This window comes from Paralichthys olivaceus, chromosome 8 (genome assembly GCF_024713975.1).
Source record: "Paralichthys olivaceus isolate ysfri-2021 chromosome 8, ASM2471397v2, whole genome shotgun sequence".
Taxonomy (NCBI): domain Eukaryota; kingdom Metazoa; phylum Chordata; class Actinopteri; order Pleuronectiformes; family Paralichthyidae; genus Paralichthys; species Paralichthys olivaceus.
In genome coordinates, this window is record NC_091100.1 from 13,994,632 (window position 1) to 14,013,461 (window position 18,830).

Genomic DNA, 18,830 nt, shown 5'->3' on the forward strand with positions numbered 1-18,830 from the left:
TTTGTATATTGAAGAGTGTCACGCTATAGCGCTGAGCCACAACTAACTCTCTCTCTCTCTCTATAGGCTATACAGTACATACTGTATACAGTATATACAGGCTATATATATATATATATATATATATTGTATTGCTTTAGTACAGTATACATAGGCTGTAGCATGAACCTAAAGTCTATATATAAACAAAGTATTTATACAGGCAGTATATGTGAACATTGAGTCTTTCTACATATATAGTACATACAGTATATATGTATATATATGCATCATATATATATAATAAATACAGTATATATGAACTTTGAGTCTAATTACATATATATAATAAATACAGTATATATGAACCCTGATTCTTTCTACATATATATAATAAATACATTATATATGAACCTTGAGTCTTTTTACATATATATGTATATATATATAATAAATACAGTATATATGAACCTTGGGTCCTGTCTTGATTCTGAGTGTAGATGGAGCCTGGCAGCGCATGCGCACTTTGTCTTGGCTGTGACCAGACATTCGGTCATGGAGCAGAGGAGGGGGGCGCTCGAGCCGCGTCGGTGAAACAAATGGTCGCTTGGAGGCAGATCTCGAACACGATGAGTTCACTAATTACAACACTTTCTGCGTCTTCTTCCATCTGCCGCTGATCTCCGCCCGGGAGCAGCAGACATCCTCCGGCTCTGAGTCCTGCTGACGCGGGTAGGTCAGTCACACAAGCACAGTCCGCCATTCCCCCTCTTTACATTCAACCAGACACGCTGTCATTGTGGGACTGAGCAGATTCACTGTGGCTTCTGGCTCGTGTGTGATCATTCACTGTGTGTCCCTCGAGCCTGCAGCTGAACATGCACATGAGCACAGCGGGTGATTTGGTGCAGAGAGGCTGAGTGCACAGTGTGACAGGCGTCAGGCAACATTCACCTTCTCCTGCAAACATCATGCACCCACCACATTTACCAGAAGTATAATATCCAGCTGCAGAGTCCTGACGTTTCATAGAGTCCTGTCTCATCAAACCAATAAGTTCAGGCTCATGTAGATGAGTAACTTTAACATAGTGAGTCTTCATCCCTCAGAGTTTCTCAAAGATCATGTCCTCACCTGTGTCACACTCTCCATCATTTCTCTCCTTCCTCTCAGGTCCCTGCTGCTCATCCAGGAGCAGGAGGTCCAGGGCCATGTCCACTCCAGATCCCCCAATGGGAGGCACGCCACGCCCAGGTCCCTCTCCTGGTCCGGGTCCCTCCCCTGGGGCTATGCTGGGCCCCAGCCCTGGGCCCTCGCCGGGCTCCTCTCACAGTATGATGGGCCCCAGCCCTGGTCCTCCCTCCTCTGGACACTCCCAGGCGGGGCCTTCTGGATACGGCCAGGAAAACATGCACCCTCTGCACAAAGTGAGGACACTGACAGTCCCACTGAGACACTCCAGTAGAGTGGACCTAATTAGTGGTCAACAGTTAGTTGAATGGTATTTAAACACCACATTTACATAGAAACTGATGCTTGTGGAGTCAATATGAATATTAAGCTTAATTCACAGCAGAACATAAAACGTGATTACAGATTTGTACTTTTTAAATTCAGCATTTTATGTTTATTTTCCAAATACAAAAAAATGCAGAGAATATGTGCATTTATGTTCATGTTTTATGCTAAAAATATGTTCTTATTTCAAGCTCCATATATTTGGTTGTATTTCTGTTTTTTTATTTACAATCATTTAGAACATGACATTTCTTTGTCATGAGTGACACAGATAACATCAACTTCAGAATAAAAAGGTTTTATAGATACATGTACGTATTGGCCAATATGTGGGCATCAGAATTAGATTTACTTCCCAATATCAGTATCGTTTCCCAAAAATCCATGTGGGTGCGGCACTGATCTAAATATATATCTGCACAGTTATTAGTTTACACGTAACTAATATTTTCATGTAACTGTCATTATTGTACAACTCATAATATTTTATATGATTTTACTGCCGTCACAGGGAGTAATAGTTTAATTAAACACTTTTGGGTTTCTCCCACAGCCGATGGAGGGCATACATGAGAAGAGCATGAGCGAGGAGAGCCGCTTCACTCAGATGAAGAGTCTGTCAATGAGACAGGGCGGACACAGCGGCATGGGTCCCCCACCCAGTCCTCTGGACCAACACTCACAAGGTAGCGTGCAACAAAGATTCATCTTGAGCAATTTCATGCTTTCAATTGCTGTGCATGAGGAGTGGTTTGAGAGTTACTTGTGGTGGTGTTGTCATGTGGCTCTGTGAGTGTTTCAATCTCTTCATAAAGTTTCTTTTTTTAGTATTAATTTACAGAAAATCAACAGCTCGGTTTGCTTGGAAAAACAAACACAGTGTGGACAGCACGGTGGCTCGGACTCAGCAGCGTCTGCTATAAAACAAACAAACAAGACAGTCAGACAGACAAGTAGAGTTCAGTGAATCAGAGTTTAACACATTGTGAAATAACAGACGGGCAGGATTTCAGGATTTATCGGGATTGTGCCTGTGGCAACAAGTGGAAGACAATTCTCTTCCTGTAACGTAGAGAGTCTCTGGACTGGACATGTTACTATCAAAAAAGTCACAATATTATTATACTGAGAAAATATCTTATACTCACTGTTAAGAAACTGTTGGGTACATTAACAAAATATAAAGAGATAATAAATAAATATCGGATAAGCTACTTACGAGATATTTATTTTAGAAATTACATACATGCCTAGAAAAATGTCAGGCTCATATTTCTTTGTTTTTTTTCTTCAGGCTACCACTCTCCATTAGGTGGCTCTGATCACTCCAGTCCTGTCCCATCCAATGGCCCTCCCTCTGGTCCTCTTATGCCATCGTCCTCCTCTTCCTCCTCCTCTGGCGGCCCGGGCTCCGCCTCTACACCGTTAGATGGCTCCAGCGGAGACCAACACACGCTTGGTCCAACTAATCGTCCCGGTCCTCCAGGTGGCTCCGGCCCCGGCCCCAGCCCCGGACCCAGTCTCGGACCCAGTCTCGGATCCAGCGTCACCAGCCTCGGATCGGGCCTTGAGTCCGGTGGCCCTGCTGGCCTCGGAGGTCCCGGTGGTCCAACTCCTTTCAACCAGAACCAACTCCACCAACTCAGAGCCCAGATCATGGCTTATAAGATGCTGGCTCGGGGGCAGCCCCTGCCCGACCACCTGCAGATGGCCGTCCAAGGGAAGAGGCCGATGCCTGGGATGCAGCAGCAGCAGCCCATGCCCAGCCTGGCTCCTGGGGCTGGAGGTGGTCCAGCAGGACCAGGACCAGGGCAGATGGTCTCAGGCTACAGTCGAGCTCACGGTGAGTATGCAAGGTGAAAATCTGGAATACGAGGCTGCTTATCTGTGAATGGGAAAGCAGTCTTCGACTATTGGACTCCACTGTGTGTCCAATGGTCTGATGGGTAATGAATGTATGTGTGTCACATTGAAGAGAATCTGTACCTTTTTTTGTTTCTTTAGGTATGATGGGTCCCAACATGCCGCCACCAGGGCCGTCAGGGACCCCAGCTGGAATGCAGGGACAAAACCCCAATGGACCACCCAAGTCCTGGCCTGAAGGTTTGCAATGTTGATTTAAATCCTCAACTTAGCAGTTTTCAGAAATTAACTCTGGATAATGTCCGGCCAAGTGTACTCGGACTTTCACATATGAACAAGCAGGACATTGTGCGGGTCAGACACTGAAAATCTCTGGAGCATTCAAATAAGAAAATGACATATATTCCAGGTGGTCTCTCATTCAAACTGGTTTCTGTGAATACGTTTACAACTGTACCATCCATCCAGTTTTAACTTTAGATTCCATTACCAGTAGACTACAGCAGTACTTACAGCAGTGTCCTGTTTCTCTTTCCCCACTTCACATGCCTCCAGGTCCCATGGTGAACGCAGCAGCCCCCTCAAACGCACCCCAAAAATTGATCCCCCCGCAACCTACTGGCCGACCCTCTCCCGCGCCCCCTTCAGTTCCTCCTGCTGCCTCCCCGGTAATGCCTCCGCAGACACAATCCCCCGGTCAGCCAGCACAGCCTACTCCCATGATGCCTTACCACGCCAAGCAGAACCGGATTACCCCAATTCAGAAACCCTGTGGCCTCGACCCAGTGGAGATACTGCAGGAGAGGGAGTACAGGTAAGACCAGGCCTTGAGGGATGTAACTTCCTTTCTTCATCTTATGACACAATGAAGCTTTGACTCTTTCATCTGAATATTAAGGTTATTTAATATTAAACATTTGATATAAGCAGCTTTGTGCTGCTTTTTTCTGACTTATAATTAATACAAATAATGCAGAAGACTGGGTTCTCTTTACTTCACCAGGTTACAGGCTCGTATCACTCATCGTATTGCTGAACTGGAGAACCTGCCGGGTTCTCTCGCTGGTGATTTACGTACCAAAGCTACAATCGAGCTCAAAGCTCTTCGACTGCTTAACTTCCAGAGACAGGTTCGTATGTACGATATCATCTTTCACCTTTGACCTCAACACATCACACCTTCCCACTGTGAATCTTTTGCCTTTCACAGCTGCGTCAAGAGGTGGTGGTGTGTATGCGTCGTGACACAGCTCTAGAGACCGCCCTTGACGCGAAGGCCTACAAGCGCAGCAAGCGTCAGTCTCTGCGAGAGGCCCGCATCACAGAGAAACTGGAGAAACAGCAGAAGATCGAGCAAGAGCGCAAACGCAGGCAGAAGCACCAGGTAGAGGACAAACGTGGCTGAAACATTCACTGTGATAATGTTAAAATTTGTGCTTTTGATCGACTCTTCTCCACGCTCGTGTTTTCTCCGCAGGAGTACCTCAACAGCATCCTCCAGCATGCCAAAGACTTCAAAGAGTACCATCGCTCAATCACAGGCAAAATTCAGAAACTGACCAAAGCTGTGGCCACCTACCACGCCAACACTGAGCGAGAGCAAAAGAAGGAAAATGAGCGGATTGAGAAAGAGAGGATGAGGAGGCTCATGGTAAAAGAAACAGCAACAGTGCAGACAGTTCAACAAGCATGCACCTCACACACTTACCTGTGCACACACCCTTCAAACACTGCTTCTCCTGTTTATGTGTTTCTCCTCCCAGGCTGAGGATGAGGAGGGTTACCGCAAATTGATCGACCAGAAGAAGGACAAACGTCTGGCCTACCTGCTGCAGCAAACTGACGAGTACGTCGCTAACCTCACCGAGCTGGTCCGAGCTCACAAGGCTGCGCAGGCGCTCAAAGAAAAGAAGAAGAAGAAGAAGAAAAAGAAGAAGGTACAAAATAAACTGCAGGAGAGAGAGATATTTATACATCAACATTCAGTCTGGGAAATGTACACACTGAGCTGGACTGTGCATCTGTTTGTTTCTGATTATGTGATATTGTTGTGTGGCGTGTCAGTGACTCGGTTGTGATCTGCTTTGCAGTTGGAGAACGCTGAGGGTCAGACTCCAGCAATGGGCCCTGATGGAGAGGTGAGCTGGTGCAGCATCCGTAGTGCTAAAGTTTAACATGTCCAATGAGGAAGAAATGGTTACATCATACGTTCACCGTCCCTCGTTTTCTTTCTAAAGATATTCTCTTGCTCTTTAAATATGCAAGGTCCCTAAAGCAAACGTGATTGGTTGTTATGTTGCTCTCTGTGGTCTCTATGGAGACGTTCTCTAAACACTGCACAGATCAAATTTCACACAAAGCATCAGGGGGTAGTGTTTCCTTTTTTTAAAGTGTTGTCATGGGAAAAGGTGGACTCTGCAGCCTGTCCTCAGCTCCCACAATGAGTCTCTCTGTTCACTTTAGCTAACTAACATCCCATCATGTACCATACACATTTAGAAACGGAAGTTGTAACAGCCCCAGGTGTGTGTTTGTGTTGAAAAAAAGCCTAATTGGATATAAAATTGTAAAAACACCATGACTGTTAACATCTACACACGGTTTAACTCTGAGGTTTAGTCTCATTTTCTTCAGCTGTTTAAATTCCACTTAATCAAACTAAACCAGTAATTAAAGCCTCTTATTTTGACGTTCAGCACAGAATGTCACATATGATCAAAGCAGCATATTGCTTCCTTGTTAGTATTGTTCGAAAACAACTTTCAACTTTTTCTTTGACTGACTGACTGACTGGTCCAGAGCTGGTCAGAAGGCTCCATTGCATCATGCAGTGTGAACAGTCAGGTCATTTCAGGCCCTCGGACCGTACAGTGTGAGCTCATGAATTGTGAGCTTCTAATCTCAGGCGACTCACTCGTGCAGTGTTAGGTGGAATTTAACCCAAATTTTTCTAAAGTTGCACAGTGTATGCCCAGTTTAAGTTAATGTGTGTGTCCCCCCGCAGCCTCTGGATGAGACGAGTCAGATGAGCGACCTGCCTGTGAAGGTCATCCATGTGGACAGTGGAAACATCCTGACGGGTTTGGACGCTCCTAGAGCTGGACAGCTGGAGACCTGGCTGGAGATGAACCCGGGGTGAGACGAAGGACTTGTGTATGCGGATATCGTAGAATGTAAATAAAGATGGACGGCTTGTCTCTCTTCCTCCAATTTGAAAAAAAATTAAGATTAAAAAATCTCAGATAGGCGTGCCGCCATGTGACGCTTTTGGCGTCTGGGTAGTAGTGATCATGGTGTGGAGCTGTGGAATTAAGGTCCTACTAGTAAACACGCCCGATCAATTACGTGTCAGTTTCAGCTGCCAATCATCAGTGTGATAAGAACGACCTAAAATTACATCTTTGGGAACAAATAATTGACTTTATTTGACTATTTGCAACATTGGGGTATTTACAGTGTGTACAGGATCTGCATCGCCCCGCTGATGCTTTTCAGTTACTTTCCAAGTAACTTAAATTGTTGGTTTTATTCACGAGTATGTTTGTGTTTTGTTCAGCTATGAGGTGGCTCCACGCTCGGACAGTGAAGACAGCGAGGAGGAGGAAGAGGAGGAGGTGGGTTGCTTTGTTTGAAGCCTTTTTCACACTGGCTGCTCCAGTCGCTGACAAACTGCTGTTCCTAACGTCTGGCAGGAAGAAGAGGAGGAGCCGCAGCCCTCAGCAGCTCCAGTGGAGGAGAAGAAGATCACAGACCCCGACAGCGAAGATGTGTCAGAAGTAGATGTTCGCCACATCATCGAGTGAGTTTGTATATTGAGTACTACAGTGGAATACAATTTAGTGGCATTTATGCTCTCAAACAAATAAGGTACGATAAAAGGTGCTCACAAAATGACTTTATCCTCTGATTAAACAAAACCTCTGTTTGTGCCTCCTCTGCAGAAATGCTAAGCAGGATGTGGATGATGAATACAGCGGTGCAGCTTTCGCTCGAGGGCTCCAGTCTTATTACGCAGTGGCTCACGCTGTCACAGAGAAGGTGGAGAAACAGTCCAGTTTGTTGATAAATGGACAACTCAAGCAGTATCAGGTAGAAACGCATGATTAGATGCAATAATATGATCTTTTCTACGGGCGTTTATTTTATTTTTTTTACATACTCACTGATTTCCCATGGGATACCATGGATCTTGATGTAACAAATCTGACATTTTAAGAGAGCTGATATCTATGATTGTGTGAAATTTGTTGCTTTGCAGAGGTATGCGCTCTGCTGAGTGCCATTGTCACTGAATATCACAACTCTGACGAGGGAGGGAATACTTGTTTGTTTGAAACCTTTTCAGATTAAAGGTCTGGAGTGGCTCGTTTCCCTCTACAACAACAACCTGAACGGGATCCTGGCGGACGAGATGGGTTTGGGAAAAACCATCCAGACAATCGCCCTCATCACTTACCTCATGGAGCTCAAACGTCTCAATGGACCCTACCTCATCATTGTACCCCTCTCGTGAGCTAAAACAAAGGATTTTACAGCATATTTGCTGTTTTATTCTATAACATTTGCTGTTTTGTTGGATAAATTCACTTACTGAGCGGTCCCTCATTGACAGAACTCTTTCTAACTGGGTGTATGAGTTTGACAAATGGGCACCGACAGTCGTCAAAGTGTCCTACAAGGTTAGTTTCTGCAGGTAACAATACTCTGCAGTCTTAACTTTAATTTAATAACACATTTTTGCATTGCTTTTAATGGCTTTTTGCTTAAAATAAAATGTCATGATCTATTAGAATTGACGTTTTTGTAAAACAGATTTATTTGTAAGTTCTTTTTTTGGCTGCCAGGGGTCTCCTGCTGCCAGAAGAGCCTTCGTTCCCCAACTGCGCAGTGGAAAATTTAACGTTTTACTCACCACCTACGAGTACATCATCAAGGATAAACAAGTGCTGGCCAAGGTGAGATGATGTGTACAAACAAACACAGGCCGAAGGACGTTCAGAAGGCATCATTATTTACACCTTTCCCTCTACACATGTACACATGCCTGCAGTGAGATGTTCCTGCTTGTTTGTTATTTATTTACCAGCATTACTTCATTTCCCAAAGTGCTCTAAAAGTGTTTGATCAATCTGACTGCCCTCTGTGCTGCGTCCCAGTGCTCTCTCCTAGGTCCTGTAACACACTGACACCCGCCCGTAAACCACGTCTCCCACTGTCATCTGTGACCATCATGCTGCTATGCACTCATGTAGTCATGTAGGCTTCCTGACTGTGCTGCAAGGTGGGTGTTCTAGTTCAGGCAAGAGTTTCTCCCACCAGGCTGTGGCATGGGGCCGAGCCAGTGTGGGGCCTGGGGACAAACTGGAAGAGAAATCCTCCACTTTCTGTTATTTTTTATGGGATGGGCAGAAGCAGTGAGTTTTTCCACTGGCAGCTTCATCCAGATGTTCTCCTCTCGTCATGTCATCCCCACCAGATCCGTTGGAAGTACATGATCGTTGACGAGGGCCACCGGATGAAGAACCACCACTGTAAACTGACCCAGGTCCTGAACACTCACTACCTTGCCCCACGGCGAGTCCTCCTGACGGGGACACCGTTGCAGAACAAGCTGCCTGAGCTCTGGGCACTGCTCAACTTCCTGCTGCCAACCATCTTCAAGAGCTGTAGCACCTTTGAGCAGTGGTTTAACGCTCCTTTCGCCATGACTGGAGAGAAGGTGTGCAGGACGTTAAGCTGCAGCGCAGTCCATCAGTGCTGCTTCTGATTTTTCTCTTTGTGTTTGGGAGATGCCAGGTGTCTTATTTTTTTTTTCTCCCCAGGTGGACCTGAATGAAGAGGAGACCATCTTGATCATCCGTCGTCTCCACAAAGTGCTCCGCCCCTTCCTGTTACGCAGACTAAAGAAGGAAGTGGAGGCACAGCTTCCAGAAAAGGCATGGCTCAGTTCTTTCATTCCACACAGACAAACACATGTGCAGATGATCTTCTAACAGCTGAGAAAACTGAAAGCGAAACGTTGATGTGTCTCATCATTGACGGCCTCTCCTCTGATTCTCCTGCTCTGTCTTTATTTGACTGAATGTGTCTCTTCTCTCTGTCAGGTGGAGTATGTGATCAAGTGCGACATGTCGTCTCTTCAGAGGGTGCTGTACAGACACATGCAGGCCAAGGGCGTTCTTCTTACTGATGGATCAGAGAAAGACAAGAAGGTGAGGACATGAACACTGAGACACTGTGGGTTTCAGCTTTTACAGTGTTATTAACCAAAGCTCTACGACATGTCTGATTTTAAATGTGTTCATGTCCACTATCAAAAGTTTTTGCAACGTTTTGATAATAGGATGGATAGATGTGGCACTAGAACATTGATCATGGTTTTTTTTTAAATTTAAAATAAGGAAAACCTTTTGCTGCAATCAGATGAAATAAACTTCAGGGTTAGTGATAGAAATTAAAACAGTGTGTTTTTTCTTTGCAGATGATTAAGTTCTAATTTTGGTCCTTGGCTCAAAGAACCTGTTCAGAACCACATTTAACAGGCCCTCATTGTAGATTTCATGTTGCACATTTTATCTCATCGTGTTCACAGGGTAAAGGAGGCACTAAGACACTGATGAACACCATCATGCAGCTGAGGAAGATCTGTAACCACCCGTACATGTTCCAGCAGATCGAGGTACCGCTGAGGAGTGAGATGTTTCCACGTTTGACTTTAGTCAGGATATTCTGAAACAAGATATTGTAGAGCAAATATAAAAATCACACAAACCTAAACAAAAGCACAGATTGACTTCTATGATATGAGCTTCAACATAAAGCCCCAATTAGACTGAAATCTTTGACTGTGTGTGACAAAATATGTCTGACTGATTTTGCAGGAATCCTTCTCTGAACATTTAGGATTCTCTGGTGGAATAGTCCAGGGGTGAGTTCTGATTCTTCTTTATGTCAAGATCTATCTCACTTCCTCTGACCCCCTCCTCTGTCCTGAGTGATCTGGTCAGCATTAAGTTCAGGTCTGAATGGACCCAAATACATCCTCAATTAGTCTCAAGCTCCAAACACTCTGGAAGGCATGTGGCCACATTCTTTTTTGAAGGACCGTCTGCTCAGCCGGAGTCCTCTGACTCACTACAGTTTCACGATGACTCAAACTAATTGTTAAACTTCTTAGAATCATATGTTGATTTTTTTCGCAACACAATGATTAATACTTTTCTTAAATAGTAAAGTCTTTCTTCATACCTGAACACATTCATTCATTCAGTCGCTCCTGAGACATTCTTTGTCTGTCTCCGTCTCTCTCCCATATACACACACAAACACATTGACTAACTTGATTAACTTTTAATCCATCTCATTTCCGTCAGACCTGACCTGTATCGAGCATCAGGAAAGTTCGAGGTGTTGGATCGTATCTTGCCCAAACTGCGGGCGACAAACCACAAAGTTCTGCTCTTCTGTCAGATGACCTCACTCATGACCATCATGGAGGACTACTTCGCCTACCGCAGCTTCAAGTATCTGCGTCTGGACGGTGAGACAGTTTAGTGTTGTCTTGTTGTCACAGAGCAGTTTTGTTGCCAGTCTGTCCCTTTTTCTCACTGCTCATCATTTCCTGTTGCCTTTTGTAGCATTTCCTCCCTTCATTCATCATCTTCATTCTTCTCTTGTCCCACCTCCCTCACTCGTCAGGCACCACAAAGGCTGAAGACAGGGGAATGTTACTGAAGACCTTCAATGATCCAGAGTCGGAGTACTTCATCTTCCTGCTGAGCACAAGAGCTGGAGGTCTCGGCCTCAACCTGCAGTCTGCTGACACCGTGGTAATCTTCGACTCTGACTGGAACCCACATCAGGTTAGATGATGATTCATTTACACAAGGTTTAGAAAATCAAGTTGACATCACTTGAGAGTTACTTGGCTTGTTTATAGTGGACACTTAATGTACAAAACAAGAACAGACGTGAACACAGCATGTGGGGAAAAACACCCACAGGAGTCCATGGCAACAGAAGAGTTGGAAGCTTATTCCAGTTTATTATAACCAGATACATTTACACAATTTAACTAACTCAGCCTGTTATCTGTCAGCTGTTTCTGCTGGGAAAGCTTCACTGAGTTTTCAAACATCATAACATTGATTAAAACTCATGACAGACTCGCCTCCCACCTCAAATCAATCAAGCTCTGAGATCGCATATCTCCTCAAAGGCTAATGCACGCCGTATCCTAATTCGTTCATAATGTACCAAAACCAAACAAGAGATCTCTCTCTATTTGCGATTTGCTCTGTTGCTGCATTGTATGGCTACTTGCCACGTGCAGAATTGACATGCAGTCTCTCTTACTCTCTTCTGAGTGTGTATACCTGTTGCATGTGAGAGCTACATTCATGCATTTCTGCAGCCATACAGGATTCTTTCACCAATTCTTGTAGTAACCAGTCCAGTAGTTTTTGAACAATCCTGCTAACTAACGGACAAAGAAAACAAAAACAAGAATCTATAGTCATGTTACTGATAGATCATCCATTGTTGCAGCTTTATTTACTGCAGCAACATTTGAACCTACATGAACCCTCTCTCCTTCCTGATTGTGTCTCTAGGACCTGCAGGCTCAGGACAGAGCCCATCGCATCGGTCAACAAAATGAGGTTCGTGTGTTGCGTCTCTGCACTATCAACAGTGTGGAAGAGAAAATCCTGGCCGCTGCCAAGTACAAATTAAACGTGGACCAAAAGGTCATCCAGGCCGGCATGTTCGACCAGAAATCCTCCAGCCACGAGCGCAGGGCCTTCCTACAGGCCATCCTGGAGCACGAGGAGCAAGACGAGGTCTGGGGCCAAGAAGTGTGTCTCCGCATTAATGTGTGTGCGTGCACCAGCGACACTACATTTTAAAGAGTGAGCTTTCTTATGCTCTGCTTGCCAATATGTGTATGCTGTATTCAGGAGGAGGATGAGGTGCCCGATGATGAGACGGTCAACCAGATGATAGCCAGGAGCGAGGAAGAGTTTGATCAGTTCATGGTAAGTATCTGTGTTTTGAAGATACTGTACATTATGCTCAGTCTTCACATCCAGCTTCAACTCTACAACGTCCTCTTCCAACATCATTGTCGTCTCTTTTTTTATCTTTTTTCCTCCCTCAGCGTATGGACTTGGACCGGCGGCGGGAGGATGCCCGTAACCCGCGGCGAAAACCTCGTCTGATGGAGGAGGATGAGCTGCCCACGTGGATCATGAAAGATGATGCCGAAGTTGAGCGGCTGACCTGCGAGGAGGAGGAGGAGAAAATGTTCGGAAGAGGTTCTCGGCAGCGAAAGGAGGTGGACTATAGCGACTCACTGACCGAGAAGCAGTGGCTGAAGGTGATTAGCTTGAGGGTAAAGTGCAGAGCTGACAAACAGAAGAATATGAACTGTTTTTAAAAATCCAAGTAAAAACAACCTTGCTTTGTGTAGTAAAACTTCATTCTCGTGTCCATCATCACCTCGAGCAGGCCATAGAGGAGGGCACACTGGATGAGGTCGAGGAAGAGGTGCGTCACAAAAAGACGACCCGCAAGAGGAAGAGGGACAGAGACTTGGACCTCCCCGGCCCCTCATCCTCTTCTGGGGGACGGGGACGAGGGGACAAAGATGATGATGGGAAGAGGCAGAGGAAGAGGGGACGACCGCCTGCTGAGAAACTCTCCCCGAACCCTCCTGCTCTCACAAAGAAGATGAGGAAGATTGTGGACGCTGTCATCAAATATAAAGACAGGTAGCACAAATGAGCACAATATTAAATTGGCAGCGACAGACCTGGAGTCTGTGCAAAAAAAATCAGCTGTCGATAATAAGTATTCTGCATCATTAAAATGTTTCTGTTCTGCACCATTTATTTCACTCGCTCAATTTCTGTTGAGAAAATGAGAATTCATAGTTTGATAGGTTCAGGTCAAAGGAAGAGGAGTGACTGCAGGTGACATGAAACAAAACTGAGAATAGTCCCAGATTACACATCACACAGTGTTCACCTCCACAGAGACTTAACTTATTATAATATGTTAATATAAAGTATTTAAATATAAAGGGCTCCTTCTAGAGTAAAGAAAATAACAATTAATATAATTTAAATGAAACACACTGTGAAAACATCACTAGGATTATTTTTTACTCAATTTCTGCCAATAGATCACTTTAAACTAAATCTGACACACTGGACCTTTATTGCTACTTCTGTTGTGCTTTAGATAAAGTTCATCAGGAGATTACTTTCAAGAGAAGGGAACCATGCGTACTTTGTAGTTCTTTCTCAGCGATAAAGATATTAGCACGCTGTAATAAAACAAATGTGGAACTGATAACCGATATAAACACCCTGGTCTGATTTGATCTTGGTACACTCAGCTTGCCTGTGGGAAACACTATGGATATTCACTGTATCTATCTGTAGTTTGATATAATGTGCATATCCTCATACTTGACGAAGGGCTTACATTTCATTCATTATGGTCTTTAAAAGTCTTAAATTTAACTTATTAAAATATGCATGTTTGTGGCTTAAATAAGATGTATTCAGTTTGACAGCTAATTTATTTATTTATGTTTTTGCCGATCCTGATGACATCACCTCCTGCAGCGCCAGTGGGCGTCAGCTGAGCGAAGTGTTCATCCAGCTGCCGTCTCGAAAAGAGCTGCCCGAGTACTACGAGCTGATCCGCAAACCTGTGGACTTCAGGAAGATCAAGGTAAATGCAGGAAAGATGCTTCCAGTACTAAGAAGTAACTAAAGAAATCTGTCACTGACCGTTTTATAGATGTAAAAACACGTCACTTGTTACTATATATGTACTATTATATACCACTACTTTCCGTCACCAGGAGAGGATTAGAGGTCATCGCTACCGCAGTCTGAGTGACCTGGAGAGAGACGTCATGCTGCTCTTCCAGAACGCTCAGACCTTCAACCTGGAGGGATCACTGGTGAGACGGATCTGCTGTTTACACATGTTCATTCACAAACACAGACAAACCCGCTCAGTGTTTCTACCATGACAACAATTACAAGTCAGGTCGTTGGTCCTGGTTTTATATTTCAGGCACTAAAGTGAGTAGGGTGGATTGGTGGATTCGTAAATAGTTTTTTATTGTTATATTCTTGTTATTTATTTACACCATTGTCCCTGATTTCAAAACTTAAAGGTCAGTATTTTTAGTTTTTAATAACTGATGTGACATCAGTGAAATGTTAAACCTCAAAAATTCGATATCATGCAGCAGCGGCCTGTAAACATGGAGGAAGACATGTTTCCTGTACACACGATGACGGTGGTACTAAGCTGGTGTTTTCTACTGTGTTTGTCTTACGTGAGCAGATTTATGAAGACTCCATCGTTCTCCAGTCGGTCTTCACCAGTTTGAGGCAGAAGATTGAGAAGGAGGAGGAAAGCGAGGGAGAGGAGAGCGAAGAAGAGGAGGAGGATCAAGAGGAAGGATCCGAATCTGAATGTAAGCAGAGAGAAGGAGAGGAGAGACTCTTTAGTCATGTTTCTAAATATTTTTGATGCCTCCACACTGGCAGCAGTCAGCAGCTGGATGCATTATGTTTTCAGTTTGTTAGTCCGTCACAATCTTGTGAACAAGATATATCGAGAACGCCTCGAAGGAATTTCTTGTTGTTTGGTTCAAATGTTCACTTGGACTCAATGATGAACTGATTCGATTTTGGTGGTTCAAGGTCAAGGTGGCCTCACAGAACATGATATTTTAGGACTGTCTATAAGGACATTTGTTCAAATTTTGACCAGTTAACATTTGGACTGAAGGATTAATTGATCAGATCTCTCTGGTCAAAGGTCACTGGGAGGCATACAACTGCAGTGCAGAGTTTTAGTTATTGTTAAATTATCCTTTAGTTAATAAGGGTTTTGCTTTGTTTGTGACTTGATTTCATTTCATTTATACAAACTGTGTTTGTCTCCAGCTCGCTCAGTGAAAGTGAAGATCCGTCTGGGCAGGAAGGACAAAGGTGCAGATCGAGGGAAGGGACGCAGCAGACGAACGGGACGCACCAGAGCCAAACCTGTCGTCAGTGACGACGACTCTGAGGACGAGCAGGAAGAGGTAGCTCATGCTGTGGGCACGTGTGTGTGAGTGTGTGTGCATGCAATGCGTGTCTGTGAGAACACATCTAAACTGAGAATCACTTGTGATTGCAGTGAAAATGGGTTGTTGTAGTATTTCTCCATGGAATCATGACTAATTTGCAGTAGTTGAGAGACTGCAGTGTTGAAGTTAGGATGAAATGAAGGACCTTTTGGTCTCTGCAGACATCAATGTACAATTTGCCTTAAATGTAGAATCTGTTTTCTCTTCATCCTTTATGATCCCTGTCAGGGATGTTTTGTGATACTCACTCTCTGTGACTGATTTCAGGTAAACTAATGAAAATTGAAGCAATGAGGAGCAACAGATTCATTTTTTGTTGATTATTGAAGAATTCTTCATTTTCAAGACATTAACCTGTTTGTTCTTTTTCCAGGAGCGCTCTCCCAGTGCCACTGATGAAGAGTCCTGAACTGCACTGTGACTTGGAGGAAAGATGAAGGGATATTCCAGTAATTCAACAAGAATATACAGTAAATAAAAATGACTCAACTCCATCCACCCTCAGTCAAATAACTAAGATATAGGGTTTACAATACTGCAGTATTACAGGGAAACCAAACTATCACCATCATATCAAGGATCAAATGAGTTTTTTTATGTTTACACAAATGAGTTTTAAGTCAGAACACTGTCTGAGTTCAGTTGTTAAAGAACGACACAACAGTGTAATGGTTTAACACGTGTGAAGACAGCGGCTTAATAAACTTAACTCCAGTAGTTATTGATTCTGCAGCGATATAACAATATATTGTGATAACACATTCATGACAGCAGGATGTCAGTTTTTAAAAAGATGCTAATGGGCACTGAGTAAAATGTGTGAGAGGTGAGATATCATCTATTTATAGACCCACCTCCATTTATGTGTCCACACATGAGGAGTTATAGTTGTTGACACATACATAAAACACTTTATATATTATATACTCTTATATTTATAAACGTTTACTGAATGTTTATTAACTGTTTATAACGCTAAATGTTACTAACATGGAGGGTTGCTAGCGTAAACAAGCTTTAAGACGAAAGACCCTTTAAATTCAATCAAGCTGCACCAAATTTCACACACTCATAGATAGTAGTCCCATAAATATGCCTGATAGTTAATCAATATCCTTGAATGATTCCCTGGGTAATTGGTTAGGTTTTTAAAAAATGCCCTGTCTCTCATTGTTTAAAGAAATCCAGAACACGCCCCTTTTTCCGGATCCGTGCCAAAAGTTTATGGGTCATTTTTCGGTCCATGTCCCATCTCTCCGTTAATCTTTGTGGAAATCTGTTTTGCAGTTTTTTGCACAACCCTGCTGACAAACAAACAAACAAACCAAAATAAACAAATGAAAACCACCTCTTTGGAGTAAGTAATAAAGCTTCAATGAGTTAAACTCAGACAAAACTGTTGTTAACAATTGATTTTATATGAAGCTCATATTTATCCACATGAACATTTTTTTTTGCACAAACAGTGAAGTCCTTCGCTAACCTGAAAAGTTAGAACTGTAGGAAGCCAGTAAAAATAAACAGCATTAAATATGAACACAAAATAAAGCTTCTAACCACCTTACCTTACTTTACCTATGGACATAAACAGACCTGATGTTTCACCTCTGCTTCACTGTGGCAGATGTGTTGTAACATCCCTCAGCCACTCTGGAGCCGCTGTTATTTCCGAGGTGTGTGTTGACATCACGTATTTGCGAGCGTGGCTCAGTGTTTGAGTTGGAAATCAAACCTGCACAGGGCGCGACTTCTGAGAATCTCTTCAGCTGCTTACCACAGTTATTTGACTGGGGTTTAATGGAGTCGAGTCCAGGTCGCTCTCCAGGGGCGTATGTGCTGCTGCTGCTGCTGCTGCTGCTTACCTGTGTCACTTCCAGTCTCAGCACTTCTAACTGTTGATTGTAGACTTACAGAATCATGAGGTTGTATCGACGAGTACTGTAACTTTAACTGCTTCTCCTTCCATTGTTGTGTAGTAATTTTAGGATTTCAGAACTATTTGTTGTACTTTTTATGTTTATCGATTTCAAGACAAAGGACCAGAGGGACAGTGGCTCTTCTCTGCTTGTGAATGCCTGATGGCCGGATGGTGTTGGATATATGTAGGGATGTTTTTTTAGAATATAATGTCCATGCACGTGTGTACGGCTCGCAAGCTCAGTACTGTACTTTTCTCATCATGCTAGGTTACTAGAGTGAAGAGCATACAACCAAATCATCAACGTTCTCACCACTAAATTATTCACATCTGTCTGTTGTGTTGTAACATTATCACTGGAACTTGAAACGAAACAATAAACCACAGTAAAAGTGGATATTGACGTTATTTTTTATGTAATGCCGGAATGGAATAAAAGATAAATCAAACAACTGAAAAATTTGAACTATTTTTATAATAGATAATTAGTTCAATTCACTTTTTAAAGCAAAACACAAACATTTGCGGTTTCCAGCTTCTAATACATAAGAATTTGCTGTTTTCTTCTTAATGTCTCCTCTTGAGTTTTTGTAAGTTGGACCAAATTAATATCAACATAATGATATATACATATATATAATGTAATATATATATATTAATATAATGATGAAAGTCACTTTACATAGGATTTTAAAAAATGCACAAAGCAGGTAAAAGAGACTACAAATCTGAAATGCACATCATACTCACAAATTAAATATATATTACACTCAACTTCTGGTTTTAAATTAGTGGGGGACTATAGAAGCCATGTAGCTGACTGGGTTTAGAAATTAAGCCAAAAATAAGACAAACTTTAGTCATGAGTGAAAGATGTAATGCCTCTATTTGACCACTAGAAGGGGGTATGTAAATACAAGACATACAGTACTAGTGAATCATCACCAATATAATTGAATAATTGAAACCAATAATATATATAATACATGTAATCATACAATGTAAATCTCCCTGAATATTTATTTATTACTTTAGTTCAACTTGACCTCATGTCTCAGGTCAGTCCATCCACTTTAACCTCAACAAGAAATCAACATAAAATCAGGGTTGTTATCCGTCCTGGACTCAGTTAGGTCACATAAATATATGAACACAGACGAGCTCTTTATGCAGATGATATAAACAATCCTGGTGTAACCCTCATGTTGATGTTTATTTTCCTAGTGTCGGCCCAGAGGGAAGTATGTTGAACATAAAGTGTTTGTTTGGAGCCAGTTATTGGGAAAGTGTGTGAGGTTTTTAAACAGAACCTGGACAGTGAGGCCTGTGTCGGACGGTCGTCGTGTTTGCTCCATGTGGAGTAAAAGGGGAAGGGCTTTCTGATTTCCAGGA

At 43.1% G+C, this 18,830-nt stretch overlaps 1 protein-coding gene across 4 annotated transcripts; it reads left to right on the forward strand.

The window, feature by feature from the left end:
• The first annotated feature begins 525 nt into the window (after positions 1–525).
• LOC109627596 (transcription activator BRG1) lies at positions 526–15,964 on the forward strand. 4 transcript variants are annotated; one of them, XM_020084238.2, is made up of 34 exons: positions 526–711; positions 1,153–1,406; positions 2,051–2,183; positions 2,792–3,340; positions 3,502–3,600; positions 3,916–4,174; positions 4,364–4,490; positions 4,571–4,744; positions 4,838–5,011; positions 5,124–5,297; positions 5,451–5,498; positions 6,365–6,495; positions 6,917–6,974; positions 7,053–7,159; positions 7,302–7,449; positions 7,706–7,869; positions 7,973–8,039; positions 8,205–8,315; positions 8,837–9,079; positions 9,183–9,296; positions 9,465–9,572; positions 9,953–10,039; positions 10,242–10,288; positions 10,734–10,900; positions 11,059–11,222; positions 11,973–12,233; positions 12,318–12,395; positions 12,518–12,736; positions 12,865–13,130; positions 13,992–14,100; positions 14,234–14,335; positions 14,728–14,860; positions 15,336–15,475; positions 15,894–15,964. In XM_020084238.2, exons 2-34 carry the CDS (start codon positions 1,191–1,193, stop codon positions 15,927–15,929), a joined length of 5,013 nt encoding a protein of 1,670 aa, XP_019939797.2. In that variant the 5' UTR covers positions 526–711; positions 1,153–1,190; the 3' UTR covers positions 15,930–15,964. The 4 variants fall into 4 exon arrangements, with proteins under 4 accessions (XP_019939797.2, XP_019939798.2, XP_019939799.2 ...); XM_020084239.2 differs by having other exon boundaries at positions 12,868–13,130; XM_020084240.2 differs by having other exon boundaries at positions 11,973–12,200.
• Positions 15,965–18,830: the final 2,866 nt, after the last annotated feature.